The sequence below is a fragment of the Eleutherodactylus coqui genome, chromosome 12 (assembly GCF_035609145.1).
Source record: "Eleutherodactylus coqui strain aEleCoq1 chromosome 12, aEleCoq1.hap1, whole genome shotgun sequence".
NCBI lineage: Eukaryota > Metazoa > Chordata > Amphibia > Anura > Eleutherodactylidae > Eleutherodactylus > Eleutherodactylus coqui.
In genome coordinates, this window is record NC_089848.1 from 100,570,097 (window position 1) to 100,595,772 (window position 25,676).

Here is a 25,676-nt window from a genome sequence, read left to right on the forward strand (position 1 = left end):
TGCCTGCACAGACCCACAGAGAACAAAGCAAGGGCTTTGAAAAACCAGCAGCAGATATTGCTGGCATATCGGCAATGTCCTGCTTTGTTTACAGGTTGCCATAGAGACCATCGGCTTGTCAGAAGCAAGCTGGTGGTCTCTGTGGCAGGGAGAGCTGGTTGTTAGCTGTCAGAGGACAGCTAGGTACTAGCTCTTACAGCAGAGATCAGAGAAAACCTCCGATCTCTGCTGTGTTAACCCTTTACATGCTGCAGTCTATGTGACTGCAGCATGTAAAGGGCTGTCACTGCAGCATGTAAAAGGCTGTCACCATCAGACCCCCGGAATGTGATCAGGGGGTCCTGATGGGTCCCTGTGGAAGTCCCCTAAAGGGACAAAAAAAAAAGTTTAAAAAAAAAAAAAAGTTAAAAAAATTATTTAAAAAAAAATTATAAAAACACTTGTCTCCCTTTACTTTGTAAAAAATCAAAAATACAATCACACATGTGGTATCCGTGTGCGTCGTAATGACCCAGAGAAGGAAGTTAATACATTATTTAACCCCTTAATGACATGGCCCCTTTTTTTCTTTTTTCCCCATTTCTTTTTTTCCTCCCTCCTGTTTAAAAAATCACAACTTGTCCCGCAAAAAACAAGCCCTCATATGGCCATGTCAATGGAAAAATGAAAAAGTTATGGCTCTTGAGACGCAACTGCAAAATTAGTTGAAATTCAATGATTAGACCATTTTAAAAAACCTGCCCTGGTGGGCACGACAGGGTGGTAGGAAACCCGCCACTCAAGGGGTTAAAGCGTTGAAACTTTCACCTCAACCAATTTTTATTTTAACTGGGTTGCCTCCTGGCCTAGTTACCAATTAAGCCACATTAACCAAAGCGATTAATGGGTTTCACCTGCCCTCTTGGTTGGCCATGGGCAATTTTTCTGATGTACATTAGTACTGTTGATACAGCAATTTTTGTGGGCCCTCGCCTACAGTGTAATCAAATAAATTTTTAGCCCACCTGCATTACAGCTGACGTTACATCCGCTGTGTTGGGCACTGCAATGGGATATTTTTATGTACCGCCGGTGGGTTCCAGGGAGCCACCCATGCTGTGGGTCCACAGGGAGTTGTAAATGCATCTGTTTCCACTTCTAAAGAACCCCAGTCTGACTGGGGCATGCAGTGTGGGCCGAAGCCCACCTGCATTAAACATGACATTACCTCAGCTGTGATGGGCACTGCAATGGGATACATTTATGTACCACCGGTGGGTTCCATGGAGCCACCCATGCTGTGGGTGCACACGGAATTTCCATTGCGGAGTTGTACCTGAACCGCGGTCTGACTGGGGCATGCAGACACCTTGACAGAATGAATAGTGTGTGGCACATAGGTTCCCCATTGCTATGCCCACGTGTGCAGCTCCAGATGGAGGTAGCACAGGATTGGATTTCTCATTGCTTCTGTACAGCATTGTGGACTATCGCCCCGCCCCTTTTAAAGAGGGTCGCTGCCTAGCCGTGCCAACCCTCTGCAGTGTGTGCCTGCGGTTCCTCTGGCAGACGCACTTATAAATAGACATGAGTGTGGCGTGGCATGAGGGCAGCTGAAGGCTGCGCAGGGACAATTTGGTGTGCGCTGTGGACACTGGGTCGTGCAGGGGGGGTTGGGCAGCATGTAACCCAGGAGAAGTGGCAGTGGAGTGTCATGCAGGCAGTGATTGTGCTTTGTTGGAGGTAGTGTGGTGCTTAGCTAAGGTATGCATTGCTAATGAGGGCTTTTCAGAAGTAAAAATTGTTGGGAGGGGGGGGCCCACTCTTGCCGCTATTGCGGCTTAATAGTGGGACCTGGGAACTTGAGATGCAGCCCAACATGTAGCCCCTCGCCTGCCCTATCCGTTGCTGTGTCGTTCCCATCACTTTCTTGAATTGCCCCGATTTTCACAAATGAAAACCTTAGCGAGCATCGGCGATATACAAAAATGTTCTGGTCGCCCATTGACTTCAATGGGGTTCGTTACTCGAAACGAACCCTCAAGCATCGCGAAAAGTTCGTCTCGAGTAACGAGCACCCGAGCATTTTGGTGCTCGCTCATCTCTAGTAAGGATGCTTTCACACGGACGAGAAAATCGCGCAAGATTTGTGCATTGTGAGACAGACATATTTTGCACGAATATGAACCCCATTCTTTTGAATACAGTGATACACATGAGCAACTTTTTCCCGTATCCCGGAAACGCCTCTCATACCCCATTGTTAGGTGCGCTGCGTGCAGCGCAAGGCTTTCTTGTTGAAAACAATGGGAAACACTCTGTGATCCTCCACCACGGCAGAGGATCGCTGCTTCCCTGAAGTGGTGTGAGGTGGTTTTAACACAGTCTCGCATCCGTGGGGACATCGCATGTTGGCGAGCGCGATATCGGGCCAAGCTTCACGACCGAATATCACACTCGCCTGTGTGAAATTAGCCCAAAGACTATAAATCCAGTATGTAGTTACCGGAGAACGGCGTAAAAATAATCACGCGGGCAACGAATATGCAATGACGTGTGTACTTGCTGCGTGCCAGCAATCCAGATACACTACAGCCTTATACCCATGGCCGGGGAAATATCGCAGTGGAATCAGACCCGGTGCCCCCCAAGAGACTCTATACTCACCTTCTCGTATCTGCCGCGAGTGTCTTGGCTGGCGAGCTGTCGCAGTGCAGCACATGAAGCGCCGACGCTGAGCTGTGACGCGATTTCCCGCGATATTTCTGCAGTGCTCGCTACGGAAGTATCGCGGGACTGAGGGCTTCCATTGCCTGCAATGGAAGTCGTCCGCGCGATTTTCCGCACAGATTAGACATGCTGCGATTCTTCCCCGCGAGTGGAAAACCGCATCTGATTTCCGCTCGTGGGTATGGGAGAATCTTTTATCATAGCATGTCTATGGACGGACATTGCTGCGGAATTCACGGCGGGCGACTGGCGATAAATTCCGCAGCGATAATCCGTCCGTGGGCATTTGGCCTACCTTGGCGTATATGCGCGCGTCATAAACGCCAAGATAGTCCATGCCGAGATCCTTGTAGCGTGCGTATTTTGCATTGCTGTGAGAGGTACAATAGATAGTCAATGTGAGATTGGTATTGCGTATTATGAGCGTCCTGCAGGTTCGGGGGTAAGTATGAAGAGAGATCACGTGGCTATCTCTCATCATAGATTGCGGGTGCAGGTTGTTTATTACAGCTGACATCTGGCGACAACAGCTCCGATCAGCCACGCAGCTGATTAGGGGAGTTAACCCTTAAAATGCCTCTGTCAATTCTGACAGCAGCATTTAAAACCCCCAAACGATGTTCGGGGGCCTCGTACGGCCCCCTTGCGATGATATCGCAGGGAGCCTTGTTGCGCATGTAATACACAGTAGCATACGCTCGTGTGAGAGAGCCCTGCTACGTACCCCAAAATGGCAATAAAAATACAAGCGTTGATTTATCACTGTCCGTTTTTGGTGTAAACACATTGAAAAATATGGTGTTTGCATATTTATGAAGCCCTGCGACACTTTTTACAGCGCCTACTAACGTGCGGGCTGGGAAAAAGAGTGTGCGCCGTTGCCATGCAAAATAAATGGTTTCTGTGACAGAAATAAAGGGCAACGCAATCAGGTGCCGTGCGCCCCCATATTTTACACAATTACCCATAGTGCTCCAGTCACTTATCTACAGATTTATCACACATGGCTTAAAAAAAAACCTTCAGTTGCTCATAGCAACCAATCACAGCACAGCTTTTATTTTACCTCAGCAATATAAGAAAAAGAACAACCAATCACAGCGCAACTTCCATTTTTAAGACATGAAAGCTGCGCTGTGATTGGTTGCTTTTCCTTATATTGCTGAGGTAAGATGAAAGCTCCGTTGTGATTGGTTGTTCTGGGCAACAAAAACAAAATTATTCTTTTACACAGTCTTGATACATTTGTTTATAAGTAATGTGATAAATTCCTTGTAATAGACAGACATCACAGAGGGCGGGAACAGTGAGTGTGAGGAGAGCGGCGTGAGGGGCGGGGCTACCGGAGCGAGCGTTTGGGTTCCGCCCTTTCCTGCCGGACTGCGGTTGCCTGGCAACGTGAATACACCGCTGCCCGGGGAAGAGGTGGGTTATGGGGGATGCTCCGTGTGATTACCTGTAGAGTACCGAAACCTCAGCTGTCAGGAGGTCCCAGCATGCACTGCGGGGTTCCTGCTTTTCTTCTGCTGCCTATGACTATTGGCCGGCTGTTATGTATAGAGGGGGGGGGGGGGGCACAATCTGCCCCATCTACCCGGGACTACCGACCACCCAGTCACGTGACAGGCTGCTCGGCCGGTGCTCGTGTCGCCGCCGTTGTGTTCACTATTGCGCGTGTAAAAGAGTGAATAACCTAATTGCGTTATTTTTCCAGCGCTGTATTATATTCCGCAGAGTGCGGCGAGCGCCTAACTGGGGGAGCGATTAACGCCGGGTGCTTCTTGCGTCGTATGTGGCAGCAAGGGTTATTTTTTTCCATAACGGCCCGCGCCCCTTTAATGCCATGTCACGCCATTTGTGTCCCCTCACAGAATTAGTGCCGTTTAATGAGCCGCTCTCACATTAAGGCCACATTCACACGAGCGCGAATCTAGTGTCAGTTTTGTAGGTTGCGAGACGCACAAAATATGCGCGAGTATGAGCTCCGTTTTTTTATGCAGCCGCACAGGAGAATGAAAACTGCTGCTTGTCCTATTTTTTTTTCGCATTCCTTGGAACGCATCGCCGTTGTTTTCAGTGAGACGGTCCGGTACATTGACCGCCATGCGATGGGACGGTTCTCATTGCGATCAGCGGGAAACACCGATCCTCCGACGCGCATAACAATGAATGTTGACAAGCGCGATATTGGACTGGGTTTCTTGGCCACATATTGCGCTCACAAGTGTGAAGGTGGACTAATAGTGGCATTCAGTGTCCCTCATGCAGTCATAATGCCCTCGCACCCCCTGCCGGTAATAATACCCCCACATGTACCCCGCCAGTAATAAAACCACCACACGTCCAACAGCCGGTAATAATACCCCTACATCTCTGACAGCCAGTAATAATACCCCCTTCACCCTCCCCCCAGTTAGTAATAATGCCCCCGCATCTCCCCCAGTTAGTAATAATGACCCCGCATCTCCCCTGGTTAGTAGTAATGCCCCCGCATCTCCCCCAGTTAGTAATAATGCCCCTGCATCTCCCCCGGTTAGTAATAATGCCCCCGCATCTCCCCTGGTTAGTAGTAATGCCCCCGCATCTCCCCCAGTTAGTAATAATGCCCCTGCATCTCCCGCGGTTAGTAATAATGTCCCCGCATCTCCGCCAGCCAGTAATAATGCCCCTGCATCTCCCCCAGTTAGTAATAATGCCCCCGCATCTCTTCCAGCCAGTAATAATACCGCTGCATCTCCCCCAATCAGTAATAATGCCCCTGCATCTCCCCCAGTTAGTAATAATGCCCCCGCATCTCCCCCAGTTAGTAATAATGCCCCCGCATCTCCCCTGGTTAGTAGTAATGCCCCCGCATCTCCCCCAGTTAGTAATAATGCCCCCGCATCTCCCCTGGTTAGTAGTAATGCCCCCACATCTCCCCCAGTCAGTAATAATACCCCCGCATCTCCCCCAATCAGTAATAATGCCCCTGCATCTCCGCCAGTTAGTAATAATGCCCCCGCATCTCCCCCAGTTAGTAATAATTCCCCTGTATCTCCTCCAGCCAGTAATAATGCCCCCGCATCTCCCCGGTGAGTAATAATGCCCCCACATCTCCCCCGCCAGTAATAATGCCCCCACATCTCCCCGGTTAGTAATGATGCCCCTGCATCTCCCCCAATCAGTAATATTGCCCCTGCATCTCCCGTAGTTAGTAATAATGCCCCTGCATCTCCCCCAGTTAGTAATAATGCCCCCGCATCTCCCGAGGTTAGTAATAATGCCCCTGCATCTCCTCCAGTTAGTAATAATGCCCCTGCATATCCCCCAGTTAGTAATAATGCCCCTGCATATCCCCCAGTTAGTAATAATGCCCCCGCATATCCCCCAGTTAGTAATAATGCCCCCGCATATCCCCCAGTTAGTAATAATGCCCCCGCATCTCCCCCAGTTAGTAATAATGCCCCTGCATCTCCTCCAGTTAGTAATAATGCCCCCGCATCTCCTCCAGTTAGTAATAATGCCCCCGCATATCCCCCAGTTAGTAGTAATGCCCCCGCATATCCTCCAGTCAGTAATAATGACCCTGCATATCCCCCAGTTAGTAATAATGTCCCAGCATCTCCCCCGGTTAGTAATAATGCCCCTGCATCTCCCCCGGTTAGTAATAATGCCCCCGCATCTCCCCCGGTTAGTAATAATGCCCCTGCATTTCCCCGGTTAGTAGTGAAGCCCCTGCATCTCCCCCGGTTAGTAATAATGCCCCCGCATCTCCCCCGGTTAGTAATAATGCCCCTGCATTTCCCCGGTTAGTAATAATGCCCCCGCATCACCCGCAGTTAGTAATAATGCCCCCGCATCTCCCCCGGTTAGTAATAATGCCCCCGCATCTCCCCCGGTTAGTAATAATGCTCCCGCATCTTCCCCGGTTAGTAATAATGCCCCCGCATCTCCCCCGGTTAGTAATAATGCCCCTGCATTTCCCCGGTTAGTAGTGAAGCCCCTGCATCTCCCCCGGTTAGTAATAATGCCCCCGCATCTCCCCCGGTTAGTAATAATGCCCCTGCATTTCCCCGGTTAGTAATAATGCCCCCGCATCACCCGCAGTTAGTAATAATGCCCCCGCATCTCCCCCGGTTAGTAATAATGCTCCCGCATCTTCCCCGGTTAGTAATAATGCCCCCGCATCTCCCCCAGTCAGTAATAATGCCCCGCACCTCTCTCCAGTCAGTAATAATGCTCCCGCATCTCCCCCGGTTAGTAATAATGCCCCCGCATCACCCGCAGTTAGTAATAATGCCCCCGCATCTCCCCCGGTTAGTAATAATGCCCCCGCATCACCCGCAGTTAGTAATAATGCCCCCGCATCTCCCCCGGTTAGTAATAATGCTCCCGCATCTTCCCCGGTGAGTAATAATGCCCCCACATCTCCCCCGCCAGTAATAATGCCCCCACATCTCCCCGGTTAGTAATGATGCCCCTGCATCTCCCCCAATCAGTAATATTGCCCCTGCATCTCCCGTAGTTAGTAATAATGCCCCTGCATCTCCCCCAGTTAGTAATAATGCCCCCGCATCTCCCGAGGTTAGTAATAATGCCCCTGCATCTCCTCCAGTTAGTAATAATGCCCCTGCATATCCCCCAGTTAGTAATAATGCCCCTGCATATCCCCCAGTTAGTAATAATGCCCCCGCATATCCCCCAGTTAGTAATAATGCCCCCGCATCTCCCCCAGTTAGTAATAATGCCCCTGCATCTCCTCCAGTTAGTAATAATGCCCCCGCATCTCCTCCAGTTAGTAATAATGCCCCCGCATATCCCCCAGTTAGTAGTAATGCCCCCGCATATCCTCCAGTCAGTAATAATGACCCTGCATATCCCCCAGTTAGTAATAATGTCCCAGCATCTCCCCCGGTTAGTAATAATGCCCCTGCATATCCCCCAGTCAGTAATAATGCCCCTGCATCTCCCCCAGTCAGTAATAATGCCCCCCACCTCTCTCCAGTCAGTAATAATGCCCCCGCATCTCCCCCAGTCAGTAATAATGCCCCCCACCTCTCTCCAGTCAGTAATAATGCCCACGCATCTCCTCCAGCCAGTAATAATACCCCCGTGTCTCCCCCAATCAGTAAGAGGTGAGTATAGGGTGTTTCTTATTTAGCTCCCTTCCCAGCTGCCCTTGTGGGATATGGTCTCCTGCCTCCCGCTGTGCCCTGCCGAATCTGGGATGGATGTTGAACATGATAATCCCGCTGGCCTCAGAGCTGAAATCTCCAGTCCGCACACGCAGCACTGCACGGTAATCTAATATACTGGTAAAAAGCTCCGGCCACTTCTGCGTCAGTGGAGCCTTCGGCACAGGTATGGTGCCCAATCCTGGACAACAGAAGCCATTATTGTCCAAGTGGTCCATTGGGCATTGTTCATTTTCTTCTTGTGCTTGATTCGGCACGTCATTAGCTACTGTATGGGGTATAACTTGCTGATCACTGAAGTCTAAAAACTGTGAACCCATCAGTCCTGTGAATGGTTGTCTCGAGCGTCTCACAATGAATGTAGCAGTGATCACATGTGCACTACCACTCCATTTAGTTCAGCGGGACCATTGGAGATAGCCAAGTTCATATGCTGTTTTAGCAATCCCTTAAAATATGCGGTAAGGTTCATCCAAAGGAACGGTTTGGGTGCTGAAGACTGCCGTGTTCGTGTCTGGAGACCTCAATCCTGCCTTTTGTTGTGTGCTCCTCTCATGGTGTCATCCAAGAGGCATAAGGATAACGCTCAGCCGCGCACACAAGGGGGCCACAGGAATGTCCCCACAACATTGTCACACTTCTGTGGCCACCCAGTCACCAGATTTATCGCCAAAAGAACATATATGGGACCATCTTTGATGTCAACTTTGACAGTCTTTGAGTTTGCACGATCTAGAGGCTCAGTTACAGCAAATATGGAGTGATATGCAGCAGGATACCATACGGAACCCATATGCCTCCATGCCCCCTTGTATTACATCTTATAGCCAGGCTACAGGCGTCTTAAGAGGGTACTAGTGTCTTCATGCCCCCCATATCACATCTTATAGCCAGGCTACAGGCGTCCCAACAGGGTACTAGAGCCTCCATGCTCCCCGTATCACATCTTGTATCCAAGCTAGAGGTGGCCCAACAACTGCTACTAGGGGCTTGATTTGTTTTTACAATGAGTGTAACATAGTAACATAGTTTGTAAGGCCGAATGAAGACAATGTCCATCTAGTCCTGCCTTCTATCCTCCTGTGTTGATCCAGAGAAAGGCAAAAAAAACCCGAGAGCAGCAGCCAATTAGCCCTTTTGGGGAAAAATTCCTTCCCGACTCCCTAATGGCAATCAGACTGTTCCCTGGATCAACCCCTAATAGTTCCTACCTGCCTGTATACCCGGATTAACAATTAACCTAAGATTTATATCCTGTAATATCCTTCCCCTCTAGAAAGACATCAAGTCCCTATTTAAACTCTATGGATTTTGCCATCACCACTTCCTCCGGCAGAGAGTTCCACAGTCTCACTGCTCTTACAGTAAAGAATCCCTTTCTATATTGGTGATGAAACCTGCTTTCCTCTAGACGTAGCGGATGCCCTCTTGTTACCGTCATGGTCCTGGGTATAAACAGATCATGGGAGAGATCCTTGTATTACCCCCTCATGTACTTATACAGAGTTATTTGCTCTCCCCTTAGCCGTCTTTTTTCTAGAGTAAATAATCCCAGTTTTGATGCCTCTCTGGGTATTCCAGTCCCGTCATTCCAAGTATTAGTTTAGTTGCCCTTCTTTGAACCCCCTCCAGTACTGTAACATCCTTCCTGAGCCCCGGTGACCAGAACTGTGCGCAGTATTCCATGTGGGGCCTGACAAGTGTCTTATATAATGGGAGGATAATGTTCTCGTCCTTCGCCCCTATACCTCTTTTAATGCACCCCAAGACATTATTTGCCTTTGCAGCAGCTGAGTGGCATTGGTTACTCCAGTTTAATCTACAATCCACTAGTACCCCCAGGTCCTTTTCCATATCACTTTTCCCTAGCAGCACCCCATTTAGTGTATATTGGTGACATCCGTTTCTCCTGCCCATGTGCATAACCTTACATTTTTCAATATTGAACTTCATTTGCCATTTTTCTGCCCAAGCCCCCAGCTTATCTCGGTCCGTTTGTAGCCGCACATTGTCTTCTGTTGCATTGATTATATTGTATAATTTTGTATCATCTGCAAATATTGATATTTTGCTGTGCAGCCCCTCTATCAGGTCATTGATAAATATATTGAACAGAGTGGGGCCTAATACTGAACCCTGTGGCACCCCGCTAGCAACGGTGGCCCAATCAGAGTACGAACCATTTATTACCCCCCTCTGCTTTCTATCTCTGAGCCAGTTCTTTACCCACTTACACACGTTTTCACCCAATCCGAGCTGCCTTATTTTAAATATCAGCCTATTATGCGGCACGGTGTCAAATGCTTTAGAGAAGTCCAGATATACAAGATCAATAGACTCTGCCAGGTCCAGCCTAGAGCTTACTTCATCATAGAAACTGATCAGATTTAGTTGCGCACAGCTTAGCCTCTGTCTTGCACTGGCATACCAACAATAGTAGCAGGGAATGTGACTGCTTTGGTGCCCAGGTGGGGGGGTGTACAGCACTAAACTGCTTCCTCTGTTGGCCATGATGCTGTAATGTCGCTGTTCATCTGTGGAAGATTCTAGTACAGGTTTGTGAATAGGCCAGAAAGCATGGCAGCGCAGAACAGAACCCGTTATAGGCAATGGGTTCCGTTCGGTTCCCCTTGGGTCCAGCATGTGCCGGATGCAGCATTTAGACTTTTGCCTAAAAAATTGGTTCCTAGAAGGTAGCAGAACAATGGAGGGCTGTCACGTAAGTGTGAACGAACCCTAAGCCATCCCCAGCTGATTCCATTGTTACCTGTACCGGATAGTGCTCTGTTCAAATTCTGTTTACCCTGATGCCTTCACCTGCACCACAGGTGTCTGACATCTGTGGTCCGGGCAGTGGTTCAAGGTTCATCCCTCATGTGTAGATAGTGTTGTGTAGTCACAACTAGTGCTGAGCAATTATTGAAACTGACCCGATTTCTAAAAAGATAATCAGGAATTTGTATGGCCGGATTCTGACTTCCATTAAAGTCAATGTGTATAAAAAATTGGATACCCTAAGTCTGTTTGTGTCCATTCTGCTCCAGAGGAGGAGGAGAACAGGAAGAATAAACACAAAGAAAACATAAAAACACCATCCAGATGTTGCCATTGGACAGACTTGAACCTAGAACTCCACTACTGCAAGGCAGCAGTGCTAGCAACTGCGCCACCACACACTTCCGCTTTCTTCTTCCTTCTCCAGAGGAGGAGGAGAAGAACAAGGAAAATAAACACTAAGATAGCATACAAACCTCATGCAGATATTGTCCATAATCAGCCGTAGAGATGAGCGAACGTACTCGTTTCGAGTAATTACTTGATCGAACACCGCGATTTCCGAGTACTTCCGTACTCGGGTGAAAAGATTCGGGGGGCGGGGGGGAGCCCTCTCTCTCTCCCCCCCACTCCCGGCTGCAACCCCCCACTCACCCACGGCGCCCCCCGAATCTTTTCACATGAGTACGGAAGTACTCGAAAATCGTGGCGCTCGGGTGAAAAAGGGGCATGGCCGAGTATGCTCGCTCATCTCTAATCAGCCGTGACCTAGAACACAAGTTCTAGTCACTGAGGCACCAACCTTGTTATTTTTCCTCTTCCTGTTCTTATTCTGCAGAGAAGGAAAAAAGATCTTATTCTCCTTCCTCTCTTTCTCTTACTCCTTCTACTTCACCCCCGGAGGGGGAAGTACAAGAAGGAAGGAAGGAAGAACAAGCATGATGGCTCAGTCATTACTTTACTTGCAAAACAATTTTCTAGCAATTTTTGCTAACAATTCAGTCAGGATGACCCAATCCAGTTTTATCGCCCTACCGATCATGACAAGCAACCTAATCATGTGAGCAAGTTATACCCACCCTCAGATTATCCTGTCCTGGGAGTCTTCACATGAAGCAACTTTTCCTCCTCTCCTATTTCTGCAGATGTAGCAAACAGTAACTTATAGAGGTATTCAGGAGACCAACATTTTTTTAAAGTTTTTCCACTGGATGGGTGAAAACTGATCAGTGGGGGTCTGTCCACTGGTACCTTCACTAGAGTTGAGCGAACGTACTCTGTCGAGCTTGATGCTCGTTCAAGTATTAGCGTTCTCGATGGTGCTCGTTACTCGAACGAGCATTAAATCGTGTTCGACCCCGCCCCAGCTTCTGGCTCCTCCCCGCTTTGACATGCCTGTTTTGGCCCCTCCCCGCCACAGCGCGCGTCATTGGAAAAATTTTTGTCTGGCAGGAAGGAAGGGAGAGAGAGAGAGAAACTGAGGAAAAAAAGCTCGGCACCCGGCGTCCCACATACAAAAATGCTCGAGACTCCCATTGTAGTCAATGAGGTTCGTTACTCGAGTAGAGCTCTTGAATTTTACGAAAAGCTCGACTCGAATAACGCGGATTCCAGCATTTGGGTGCTCGCTTATCTCTAACCCTCACTGATTTAGAGAACAGGATCTGGTTGGTCTCCAAAGGTTACTGGAAGCCCCTACCCCTCCCATCTCCACAGTGAGGAGAAGAGTGAACGGAGCGCTGGTCTCTAACGTTCCATTCACTTTTTTAATTGGACTGCGGTGATAGCTGAGCAGCAAGTGCTTGGGTATTTCTAATGGGGGATAATTTGCTGATCAGTGATGGTCTCCCCACTAAGACCCTGCCGATCTTGAGAACAGGGATCCCACGTCCCCCTCTGCCTGTCACTGTGGGGTCACTTCTCCCCACCACCGTGACGTCAAAAACAATGCGGCGCTGCCTGAGAGTGTGCATTTGGTGCTCCATTCGTTTCAATGGGGCTGACAGAAATACCTCAATGGGTGCCACTCCGCTATCACTGCAGTCCTATGCAAAGTAGATTTGCATCAGCCCCACCCAAATGAATAGAGCGCCTACTGCACATGCTCAGCCAGCACTGCATTCATTCTGATGTCACTGCAGGGGAAAAGTGATGCGATAGTAACAGGCAGCGGGGGACATGGGATCCCTGCTCTTGAGATCGGCGTAGGTTTCAGCGGTGAGACCCCCACCAATCAGCACGTTATTTCCTGGATAGGGAACAACTTGTGGTCATGGTGGTGGTGATTATCCGGTCAGTCAAGGTCAACTTTCGGTCACCTTATGGATCATCATTCTCCATGCATTCCTATCCTTGTCCGGCTGTGATCCATAAAGTATTTTGGCAGAAATAGTGGAGTAGTTTGCCATTGCTTCTCCACCCCTCCCCATTTATCCGGGCTTGGGACTGGCATGTACATCCCCTTAAAACACCCTATACCACAATGGTGTAAATTGAGTTGTCACAATATGCCAGTCATGTTAATGATTGTTACATCTGTATAGGTTGCTGTAATAGCGGTCTTCTGCATCCACCACTAGGGAAGCTCACTGCATACAGACCTATACAGCTCCCACTGAGTCCAATACCAGCTGTATGGATACATGCGTAGTGAGCTCCCCCTAGTGGTGGCTGCATGTAGTCAACATTATGTAATTGATCAGAAGTCTCCGTTTTTAGTCTCGCTATGGAGCGCTATGATTTCTGTGTCCGCCCCTGTGATCGCTTTTCATGGAGTCCTGCATTATAGTTAGCTTTTCAGGGTTTATAGCACGGACAGCATATTGTTAATCATTGACCGGAGCACAAAGTAAGTTTGCATTGTGTAGTGTATGTTCTTTGCTGCAGGTCGTCCTTTTCTCACGTGGACACGGAATGGCTCATCATTTAAGTTCACGGCCGAGGGGAGCATCTGTTTCAGTTTCAAGTGTAACAAAAGCTTCAAAGGTAAATTTCACAATAAAATCTCTCGCACACACGTCAATATTCGTTTACAACGATGACACTTTGTGCCGCTTTATGTCTCCTGTTTTTTACAAGAGTTGAAGAGTTTCTTGCTTTTGACGGCCCCTTTAGAGATCGCAATCAGGATTGTACTATTTACCTCCATACCCGGCTTTATCCAAATAACATGTCTGTAGTTTTTCGGAACCATCCAGATCTCTCGGCCTCTCAGCTAATCATTTCTTAAAGGGACAATCTACTTTTGGTTTGTTGTTTTATATTAGACACCGTGTCAGTGTATAACTTTTCCAGTAGCAGAGATTTAATTTTTTTTTTATTCCTCTTTTTTTTTTGTCTCCACCCTCCAACTTTTTTATTTTTCCCTCAACATAGTATATTATTATTTTTTTTTTTTTCTTGTAGTTGTATTTTTTAAGGCTGCATTCACACGGGTGATTTTCACGTGCAAGTTGTGTCCAAGTCTGAGATGGACAGAACTCACATGGGAAAAAAACATTCATTTGAATGGGTTCATTCACGCATAGTCCGAGTCATGATAGTCCGAGTTTGAAAAATCGCTGCTTGTCTTATTTTTGTGCAATTCTTGTTCAAGAATCAGGCATTATTTTCCATGGAGCATTACAAAAAATGCAAGTGTGATAAGTTTCTAACGCACATGACAATAATAGTCACTAGAGATGAGCGAGCATACTCGCTAAGGCAAACTACCCGAGCAAATAGTGCCTTATGCGAGTACCTCCCCGCTCGTCTCTAAAAATTCGGGTGCTGGCCGGGAAGGAACGGGGGGGAGATCTCTCTCTCACACTCTTCCCCCCACTCCTCCCTGCTCACTCCCGCAACTCACCGCTCTCCCCTGCCGGCACCCGAATCTTTAGAGACGAGCGGGCAGGTATTCACATAAGGCACTACTCACCCGAGTAGTTTGCCTTAGCGAGTACGCTCGCTCATCTCTAATAGTCACCTTTATATATCGCATGCCTATTATGCAGCACTTGATATTGGGCTCTGCCCCCATTGGGGCTGATAATCCAATCACCTATCTGTATGTTTTTTGAGTGTGGAAGAAAACCCACGCAAACACAGAGTGAACATACAAACTTCATGCAGATATTGTCCGGGGATTTGAACCCTGGACTCCTGCTCTGCAAGGCAACAGCGAGGCTAACCACTGAGCCACCATGCTGAAAAACAAACCAGGAAGTGCAGATCAGTGAAAAACAGGCGTAAACTGCATGTAAAAACCCATAGCAAATGCATGAAAATCGTATTAAAACTGCAAGGAAAACAGTCAGTTTTTGACTGACCAAAATCTCACTCGCATGTGTAAATACAGCTTAAAGGGGTTGTCCCGCGCCGAAACGGGTTTTTTTTTTTTTTAAACCCCCCCCCCCCGTTCGGCGCGAGACAACCCCGATGCAGGGGTTAAAAAAACAACCCGCACAGCGCTTACCTGAATCCCGGCGGTCCGGCGTCTTCATACTTACCTGCTGAAGATGGCCGCCGGGATCCTCTGTCTCCGTGGACCGCAGGGCTTCTGTGCGGTCCATTGCCGATTCCAGCCTCCTGATTGGCTGGAATCGGCACGTGACGGGGCGGAGCTACACGGAGCCGGCATTCTACACGAGCGGCCCCATAGAAGACTGCAGAAGACCCGGACTGCGCAAGCGCGGCTAATTTGGCCATCGGAGGGCGAAAATTAGTCGGCTCCATGGGAACGAGGACGCCAGCAACGGAGCAGGTAAGTATAAAACTTTTTATAACTTCTGTATGGCTCATAATTAATGCACAATGTACATTACAAAGTGCATTAATATGGCCATACAGAAGTGTATAGACCCACTTGCTGCCGCGGGACAACCCCTTTAATTTATTCAATTTTTTTCTTTGGAGATGGAGTTACCAAAAAGCAGTTATTCTGGCTTTCTGTCCTTTTTTCTGTTACTGTGCAAAATAAATAGTGCGATATTTTAATAATTCAAACTTTGACAAATACAGCAATATCAAATATGTGTTTTTTCAATATATATTTGAAAACTTGATTAAACCTTTTTCTACATTTTTTTTGTTAGCTCCTATATGGGACTTAATTTGCAAAAGTTGATCACTTATACTATATACTGGCTTTATATGGCTTAACACTGTCATAGCTGATACTGGCATGGATATCACACAACTGAAAGAAGCATTGCAAAATTGAAAAACAGGCTCCTTTTTAGGGTCACCGAGGGTCGTGAACGACTAAACAGCTAACAACAACTACTATATACTGCAATACTTCAGTATTGCAGTATATAGTAATTTCAATGTTTCCTATTAAAGAGAAATTCACCACCTATGAGCACCATAAAACTAGGTTATGGTGCTCATATGGCAGGTCCCGAGGAGTCTCAGAATGCAGGTTTTACGAAGGGGTGCTAAGTATTGAGCCTTACCCAGAACAAATTGAGCTAGGAAGCTGTAAATTGCTGGGTGCCCTTGTCTATTTGTCTATATTCAGGGATGCAAAAACCAACTCGCTATGATCTTAACTTATCTTTTTTTCCGATCCAAAGTGGACACAGGGCAGCATCTCCAAAGACGTTCAGTGTGGAAGAGCAAAGGGCCATAATCAAGTTCCTGTCTCTCCAAGGGAAAGGTGCAAAGCAGATCCAGGATGAAATGTCACAAACTTTGGGTGACAGCGGCCCTTCATACACAACAGTAAAATGTTGGGTTGTAAAGTTTAAAACTGGCCATTTTGGTGTTGAAAGTGAGAAACCCAGTGGGAGGCCAGTCTCCGTCTACTTGCCGGCAAATGTGAAAGCCATCCATGACATGATCATGGAGGACCGCCGAGCATCAGCCAAAAGTATTGCTACATATCTGGGGATATCACATAAAAGAGTGGATTCCGAAACTTTTGACAACCGAACAGAAGAGGAGACGTGTGGAGACATCGGTGGCTGTTTCAGAGCATTTTTAAGAAAGGAGTCAGATTTCCTGGACTAACTGGTGATGAGATATGGATCTACTGTTATGATCCAAAGGAACGGTCTAACGAATGGAGGCACAGTAGTTCCCCAGGCCAAAGAAGTTTAGTGTGTAAAGGTCAGCGCAGAAGCACGTGGCAGCCATTTTTTGGGATAAGCAGGGAGTTCTGCTTCTGGACGACCTCCCAAAGGGTTTAACCATCAATGCAGCATATTACTGTTTTTTACTGAAAAAAGCTCAGGCAAAATATTAAGGAAAAACATTGAGGGAAGCTCTCCAAAGGTGTCATCCTGTTGCGGAACAATGCCTGTCACATACTGCAGGTGCCCGTATGGTAAAAATGACCTCTGGCTTTCAACTGATGCCCTATTCACCCGACCTGGCTCCGTCTCACTACCATCTGTTCCCCAATCTCAAAAAACATCTAAAGGGACAGCGGTTTGGGAATGTTTTGGAGGCAACTAATGCTACAAATGAGTGGCTTTACCGGCAGTCGGAAGAACTGCAGGGACTTAAAAAGCTGCAGGAGATGTCACAAGGGCACTGACATCCTGGGGGAATATGTAGGATAGTGCGGCAGTTTAAGCTTCCTAGCTCAATTTTTTTCTGGGTAAGGGTCAATACTTATCAGCACCCCCTATTATACTCACCCGGCTCTCCAGTCCTGCGTTGTCGCCCGTGGAAATCGGCACCAGCGGCCTGATCTCTGTAGTCTATGTGCACTCACTCTGTTCTCCATGGGAGTGCTTACATGCAGCTAGCAGATATGAGTCCGCTGGTGCCAACTTTCATGGGTGACCTCACAGAAACGGGGAGACGAGTTAGTATGAACAGTAAATCCATGCACTCCTTTGGACCTACCTTATGAGCACTATAACTTAGTTTGTTTGAGGTTCCCTTTAAAGGGGTATTCCAGGCTTTTATTGTTGATGACCTAACTTGAGGATCAATAGTTGATTGATGGGGTTCCACCACTCTGGATTCCTGCTGATCAGCTGATTGTCAGGCCTGCTGACATTGTCATTGGTGGTCGCAGCTGAAATTGTAGTAGACTGTTTCTCTCCCATTGAAATGCCTCCTATTACACTTCTGGCTCTGATTGCAATAAAGAGCTGGAAGTGTAATAGGAGGCAGCACTCTTATTAATTTCAATGGGAGTGAAGCGGTTTACTAAACTTCTAACCCAGACCAGCGATGATGACGTCCTGCCTGCTGCACCAACAGCGGGCTGGACAGTCAGCAGATCGGCAGTGATCCAGAGCGGCAGACCCCCACTAATCAACTACTGGTGACTTATCCTGAGAATTGGTCAGTAGTAGAAGTCCTAGAATGACCCTTTTAAGAGGTGTAAAAAAAATAGCAATTCGAAGGATCACTCCTTTTTTTTGCTAAGCCCCACCCACTTTTAGAAAAAGCAGAAAGGCCAAGAAGTTGCAAGCTTGTGTGTAATGCAACTTGCTAAAAAATGTGCAACTATTTAAAGACAGAAGTTTGGGGCAACTTCTTTAATAAATTCCTCCCTAAGACTACAAGGATTTTTCTGATGTTAATGAAAATCCATGTCAGAGATCCACAGGTTACAATCAGATTCAGCATGAATATAACCACAGGGATTATTTATTTGTCATTAATTTTTTATGTTTTAGAATCCAGATAGAAGTCGACATCCAATAATTTTGACGGCCGTAGCTTTACAAGATCATATTGTACAAAATCTCCAACTTCAGCATCTCTCATTGGCTGATCCTTGTAAAGGAATCAGAAGTGTGAAGATGACCGCGTCCCAAGCTACGGGCAAAAAGGTGGTCAAACCCGTTGTCGATAGTGGGATGAAGAGGAGACCTAAAGGGAAAACCACCATCAGTAGTGCAGAGGAGGAATATGTCCTGGATCCACTTGGTCCAAAACTAACATTGGGCAAGTCACTGTTTGTTCATTTTTCTATGCGGGTGTATAATATTACTGTAGGTCAGGAACGTGCGGCCCATTCTGGCCCACAGTTTCATTTTATTCCATTTTTCTTGAATTTGAGATGCCCAAAAAGCACAATTCTGTGTAGTGTTTTTCACGCTGTTCATCATGCAACATAAATAATCTGATAATTTAATAAATTGGACTTTTACGAATGCGCTGATAACATGTTTTTACATTTATTATTTTGATTAGACGACAAGGACTTTGTCTTTTTTTAAAATTTACTAATAATTAAGAAAACAACTTTATTACTCTTATGTTTTTTCTATTAGTACCCATAGGGGACTTGAACTGGAGATCACCTGCACAGGTGTAAATAAGCATAATATACATTGAATGGCCCCATATTAAAGACCCCAGGCCTTTCACAATTGGCGTTTTACTGTATAGAAATTCTCGGAGTGCAGCATACAATTTTGTAACCCATTTTCCATGGGTCAGTTTCAGTGTAAATCCACATTGGAATGAGAGAATTCGGCAATCTGAGCAACTTCCAACGAGGCCTGGTCATCGGTGCTAGACTAGCCATGGCCAGGGGGTCACTGTAAACCTTGTGGGGTTGTAACAGTGGGGAGAGTACACTGAGAATGGTGGGATCGAGAAAAAACATTTAATGAAAGAGGATCCTGTGGACGGAAACAACTTGTCACTGAAAGGGGTCAGAGGAGGATATCAAGAATTGTTCTGACCAACAGGAGCTGCACACAGCCCATCATTATTAAGCATGGATGGACTAACAGCAGACGACCAGTTCCAGCACCATTGTGTCTAAAAGAAACAGAAAGTCGAGATTCCATTGGACAAAAAAGTGCAAAAATTGTATCACTGAGCAGTGGGAAAAACTCTCCTAGTCAGAAGAATCCAGATTACTGTTGTACCGTGCCGATGGGCAGTCCAAATTTGGCAACATGAATCGATGACCCCTTCCTGTCAGCTGGTCAGAACATGTCAGCACCTCCATCTAATCTGCAGCAACTACAAGAAGCTTTCTGTCCGCAGGGGCCGGTATTCCTACAGAATGATTTCATCGCCTAATGGAATCTATGTCAAGATGAATTGCTACGGTTCTGAAGACCAAAGGAGGTCGAAAGCACTACTACATGGGGTCTCTAATAAAGTCGTCATTCAGTGTAGGTGTTTATGATACATTTCATAAGGATGTGGTCCTATGGAACGGTGAACATGTATCTAGGAAGATGCAGATGATAATTATCCCTCTTATTGACTTGGACACACGGCTGTACGATAGCGCATCATTCGGTGTCCTCCGTATGGGAGTCTTCTAATCCCCTCTGCAGAGGAGTGAAGTAGAGCCCGTTGGTCTTCATTCATCATCGGCGCTGTCTTGCTTTCATCTGTATAATGCAGCACAGTAATAGGCAGCCCCTGACATTGATTAATGTCATACAGTGGCTTAAGTTAGTCTTCAGATTTGTTCTGAGCTCAAGAAGCAATGGTTTCTTTCTCTGAATGACTCAATTCCTAATGCTCTCCATGTGACTGATTGATTACGGGTATGATGTCTTTCCCCATTGTAATGATTGACAGGACAAAAGAGGACTCGGGAGAATTGCCCTCTAGATGTATTCTCTACACCATGTAGCTGTCATTACTAGTCAGTCACTAAAGGTGTCAGTGGTAAAGGCATAAAAATAATTAGTGCAGCGTCGACACTACACACGAGGTTAGCCAAGACAAATAGAATTCAGACTGCAATCAAATCATCAATTAGGCATTGTGGCAGGTTTCTACCATGTCTGAACACATTAAGAGTTACATAAGGCAGGGCAACCAGCAGTCGATAGTTCTTCACACTTATTATCAGTTAGTTGCATGTTATGCAGATGTTTCTAAGAGGTAGTGATGAGCGAACTTTTCAGCGAAAAGTTCAGTTTTGCCAGTTCGCTAAACTTTTGTTAAAAGTTCAGTTCAGTCTGAATTCGTTCGAACCGAACAGTAAGTTCACTGAAGACACTAAAACTGGTGTATAACACTGTCTAAGCCATAACAGTCCTGTATAACATTCTGATAGTGTTGCACAGGGTTTAGACAGTGTTATACACCAGTGTTCAGGACTAGAGTTGAGGGAACCGAAACAGTAGAAACCGGTTTCAGGTAGATATTTGATAAAGGTTTGGGTTCTTGCCAAACCTTTAGCAAAATTCGTCTGAAAGCAGGGTTCTACTGGTTGGGTTCGCTCGACATTAGTAAAGATGGCTTACAACTAGTGATGAGCGAGCATACTCGCTAAGGGCAATTGCTCGAGCGAGCATTGCCCCTAGCGAGTACCTGCCCGCTCGAGAGAAAAGGTTCGGGTGCCGGCGGCGGGCAGGAAGCCGCGGGGAGATCTCTCTCTCCCTCTCTCTCCCCCCCCCCCCCCCCCCCCCGCTCCTCCTGCTCACTGCCGCAACTCACCTCTCACCCGCGTCAGCACCCGAATCTTTTCTCTCGAACGGGCAGGTACTCGCTAAGGGCAATGCTCGCTCGAGCAATTACCCTTAGCGAGTATGCTCGCTCATCACTACTTACAACCTTTAAAAAAAAGTTTGTCGCAGGTTAGGGAATGCCATAAAAAAAGGGAAGTAGCCATTACTCACTTACACTGTGCCTTCGATCCAGCAGCACCGACCTGGTCCCTTTCGCTTAGGTCCAACCGGAAGAGGGGATTTCCCATTCATTGCTTATATGACCACTACAGCCAATTGCTAGCTTCAGCAGTCTGGTGCCTTTCATGTACACATGACTGCTGATGCCAGCGATTGGCTGCAACAGTCATGTGAGCGATGAGCATGACATTATCACTTCTTGTTTTTAGCACAGATCAGACTGAAAGGGACCGAGTTGGCAGCACTGGACTAGGGGCACACAGAAAGGGTGAGTGAGGTCAGGAAACTCGGCCCGATATCCTGCTCGTGAACGTGTGAGGTACCCACGGATGCAAGGTGGTTTTCTATCAAAAACACCTCCCATCACTTCTGGGAAGTTGCGATCCTCCGGCTCGGCTTTCAGCAGCGGCAGAGGATCGGCGTGTTTCCCATTGTTTTCAATGGGAAACCTCGTCTCACACTTATGTGCTCATCGCACGCGGCGCAATGTGTTTTACATTCCCATTGAAAACAACAGGCGATGTGTTCCGAGGAATACGAAAAGTTAGAACATGCCATGGTTTTTTTTTGCTGCACCGCAATGCATAAATCTCACGTAATTTTCTCAGTCGTGTGAAAGTGGCCTAACGGACATTTTTTTTTATGTCGTTACCTTCACTGGGGCAGTTTTTTTTTTTAAGGACTGTTCCAGGACTTTTACTACTGATGACCCTCAGGGCACTGCAGCACGTCAGATGTTGTCAGCAGTGGTCAGAGGCAGAAGTATAATAACAGGCTACCCTCCCAATGAAATCAGTGGGAGCAATGCCTCCTATTACACTTCCGGCTGTGACCACGATGAGGAGCCGGAAATGTAATAGAAGGCAGCGCTACCCTTGATTTCAGTGAGAGTGAACCCAGCTATTACATTTCCGACCGTGACCACCAAGGATAACGAAATCCGACCCACTGTACTGACAGCAGGACAGACCACCAGTTTATCGGTGGGCCCCTTGCCGATCAGCTATTGATGACCTGTCCTGACAATAGGTCATTGATAGTGAAAATTTTGGAACATCCATTTTCAGGGTCGGAAAACCTCTTCATGAGGAACATATACATGTGTTAACTTTGTACTTTGTATCTTTGGTTAAAGCTCAGAGACTTGGAATAGTTGAGGCTCCTTCGATGCCGTTAACCAGTGATGAGTGGTCAAAAGTCAAGCAGCGGTCAGTTGAGCAAGGCGACTCTCTGCAGCCATGTGTCATATGTAAGGAAGAGTTTAAACTCCACCCACAGGTATGGTAGTTATTCTACATCCTACCACAGGGGAGGGTCTTGCATGCCATGTTTTGGGTTAGTCTGCAACGGAAACGGCATATGAATGTTATAGAAAGTGGTTCATTCCCAATCTCTCCTACTAGAAGCAGTTCATATGAAGCAAATTAATTGAAGACTTCATCATCCCAATGCAGATCACATCGGAAGGCTACAGGTTTCATCAACGTGCAAATGAATTTAAGAAAAAAAATACACTCCTTCTACCCTCCTTGCCAATCTAATTCTGAGCACTGTAGTTGGCACAGCGGGTTAGATTATATGTGAGTTATTCATATACCACATGCATAAGGAGACTTCTGAACTATGTTTCCCATCAGAAAGTCTAGCTGGCTCAGCCATGAAAGCGGACGCTGGTAGAACACGCAGGTTAGAGAACGGGTGGCAAGAGGGAGACCATGCTGCACAGGGAATGCCCACTGTGGGCAGAAAATGCAGATTTGCATGAAGAAATGCCAACAAGTAAAAGAAATCAGCCAGCAACATAGTGCCTATGTATATAGACTACGTACTAAAAAAGATTGGATATGATTAATCAGTAATCTGTTGAAATTTAGATTGTTGGGGATCCTTATTGTTCAGTCAGTTTACATACCATAATATAGCCAATTAGAATCCTTCACTTTGTGGTGCATTGATGAAACTAGTTGTTTATGGTTAAAAGTACTTATATTATGTTATAATAGTTTATTGGTTATTACTAAATGGCCATTTTATTAGAGATCCCCATCTAGTAGCCTGTTGGACCTCGTTTGGCTTTTCGAACCCCAGCAATTCATTGTGGCATCCATCCAGAGGTATCTGAGGACCACAGTATGCCAACAAAACATCTCCCACACCATTACTGCACCTCCGCCAGCCTGAAAGGAAGGGGTCATCGATTCATGCTGCTTGCGCCAAATTTTGACCTCCCATCAGCTCGGTGCAACAGAAATCTGGATTCATCTGACCAGGAGATGTTTTTCCACTGATCAGCGATACAAATTGTGTGCTCTTTTGTCCACTGGAGTCCCACCTTATTGTTTCTCTAAGACATCAATGTTGCTGGAACTGGTCATCTGCTATTATAGCCCATCTGTGCCAAGGAATGACAAGTTATGTGTTTGGACATGTTAGTTGGAGCACCAGTGTTGTATTCGGCTCCTATTGACTGTGCACCGTCGGTTGGGCAGAATGATTCCGGACATCCTCTTCTGACCCCTTTCAGTGATGCGTTTTTTTCCATCTACAGGATCCCCCTTTGCTGGATATTTTCCCTTGATCAGACCATTCTCTGTATACTCTTCACAGTATTACACAAGAAAACCCCACAAGGTTGGCAGTGACGTACTGGCTTCAACTAGTCTAGCACTGATGGAAATTGCTCAGATTGCTGGATTTTCCCATCTAATGTGGATTCACAGTGAGACTGAGCCACGGAAAACTTGTAACTTCATTTTATGCTGCGCTCCGGGGTCACACATCTAATTTCTGTACAGGAAAGCACGAATTGTGCAAGGGCCGGGGACTCTAATAAAGGGGCCATTCAGTGTAGATTTTAACTGAGGATCTGTACAGTAAAGTTCTGTAATGCAGTTACAAAGTTACTCAACTTTGAATGTAAATTTATTCTGTATGTGAAATGTAAAACAGTCTAAATTTATGTTCCAGTGGATATGCCCATTAGTTGTACACAAACTACTAATCTACAGTTTGGGACACCAGAGTAAGAGTGGAGAGCTGAAGTGGAGTTCAGAGGAAAGAAACCAAAATAATAATAAATGTATCAGTGGGGCGCCAGAAGCATCTATAGCGCCTCATGCACCCGACTTTGAGTATAATTGTGATATGTGTTGGCGTACCTTATTTTTACTGCATCTAACTATATAGGAAAGTTCACTATACTACATTTTCTTATACAGTGAAATACAGAAGAACACCTGTATTACGGTAGACATACTTTTACAATCAGCGCCTTGTAAAGTGATGTACACTATCCTACAAAAAGTAATTGGACACCTGAGTAAGAATCAAAAGTGGCACTTATTTCCATATGTTAATACTTAGTGGGGCTCCTTTGGCCCTAATAACATCAGATACTCTCTGTGGCATACTTTCTACTAATGTCTGATACACTTCAGCTGGTATCTCCCTCCATTCATCCTGCCAAAGTCTGGAATGTCCTCTCAAAAAAGATGCATCAATCTGTATACAATGGTGCTAGTAATGCCATCATTGGACAGTTGAGCAATGGAAAAACGTTCTGTAGAGTGACATATCATGCTACTCCATCTTCACATCAGATGGATGTACCTGAGTGTGGAGGATGATGAGGAACAGCTTCTGCCGGAGTGTGTTGTGCCAGCAGTTAAGTACAGCGGAGGTTCTGTTATGGTCTGGGGATGTTTTACATAGCATGGACTCAGTCTGTTGGTTGTAGTGACAAAAACCATGAACACTGCGGTATACCCTGACATTCTAGACAATAATGTGCTGCTGACAATGTGGTAATACTGTGGGAATGGTCGGCCATACTTCCAACAAAACAACGCGCCTCGTCACAAATCCAATACTGTTTTATGTTGGTTTGAGGATATGGATGTTCCATAATTGGACTGGCTGCACAGAGTCCTGACCTGTACCCTACTGAAAATTTTTGGGACAAACTGAACATCGAATCAGGGAATATGAACAGCGTCCACCGTCTTTCAGAGAACACACCAGACATTTGCAGAATGAATGGAGGGAAATACCAGCTGTAGTGTATCAGATGTTAGTAGAAAGTATGTCACAGAGAGTATCTGATGTCTTTAGGACCAAAGAGCCCCAATAAGTAGAATAGTGTATGGTGTAGCCTTCTTTTAGAGGTTATATGTTGGTGAAGTATATCTCCAACAATATGTGAACAGAGTCTTAGACAACATATCGGGATGCTCATAGTACTGTACCTTATATAGTTTCCTCATTTGACAGTGATATGTCTCTACGCTGCTTGTTTTACAGGTTCTGCTTTCATGTTCTCACGTGTTTCACAGGGTAAGTGAAATATTTCTACTATATAGTGCATTTATACTTCTGATGCTGTAATCACCACCGTATGTAATGAAGGTTTTTTATATTTAGCTGATGACGGGAGTAGATTATATCCACATCTGAGTGCAGGATGAAC

General features: G+C 46.3%; 1 protein-coding gene across 1 annotated transcript in view; it reads left to right on the forward strand.

Annotated features, from left to right (window-relative positions):
- The first annotated feature begins 4,093 nt into the window (after positions 1–4,093).
- Positions 4,094–25,676, forward strand: part of RNF32 (ring finger protein 32) — a 41,580-nt gene continuing 19,997 nt past the window's right edge. Inside the window, exons 1-5 of the mRNA XM_066585721.1 lie at positions 4,094–4,134; positions 13,545–13,643; positions 18,278–18,548; positions 22,347–22,489; positions 25,511–25,543. Coding sequence (XP_066441818.1) covers positions 13,572–13,643; positions 18,278–18,548; positions 22,347–22,489; positions 25,511–25,543 — 519 coding nt within the window. The 5' untranslated portion in view covers positions 4,094–4,134; positions 13,545–13,571. The remainder of the gene's footprint in view (positions 4,135–13,544; positions 13,644–18,277; positions 18,549–22,346; positions 22,490–25,510; positions 25,544–25,676) is intronic.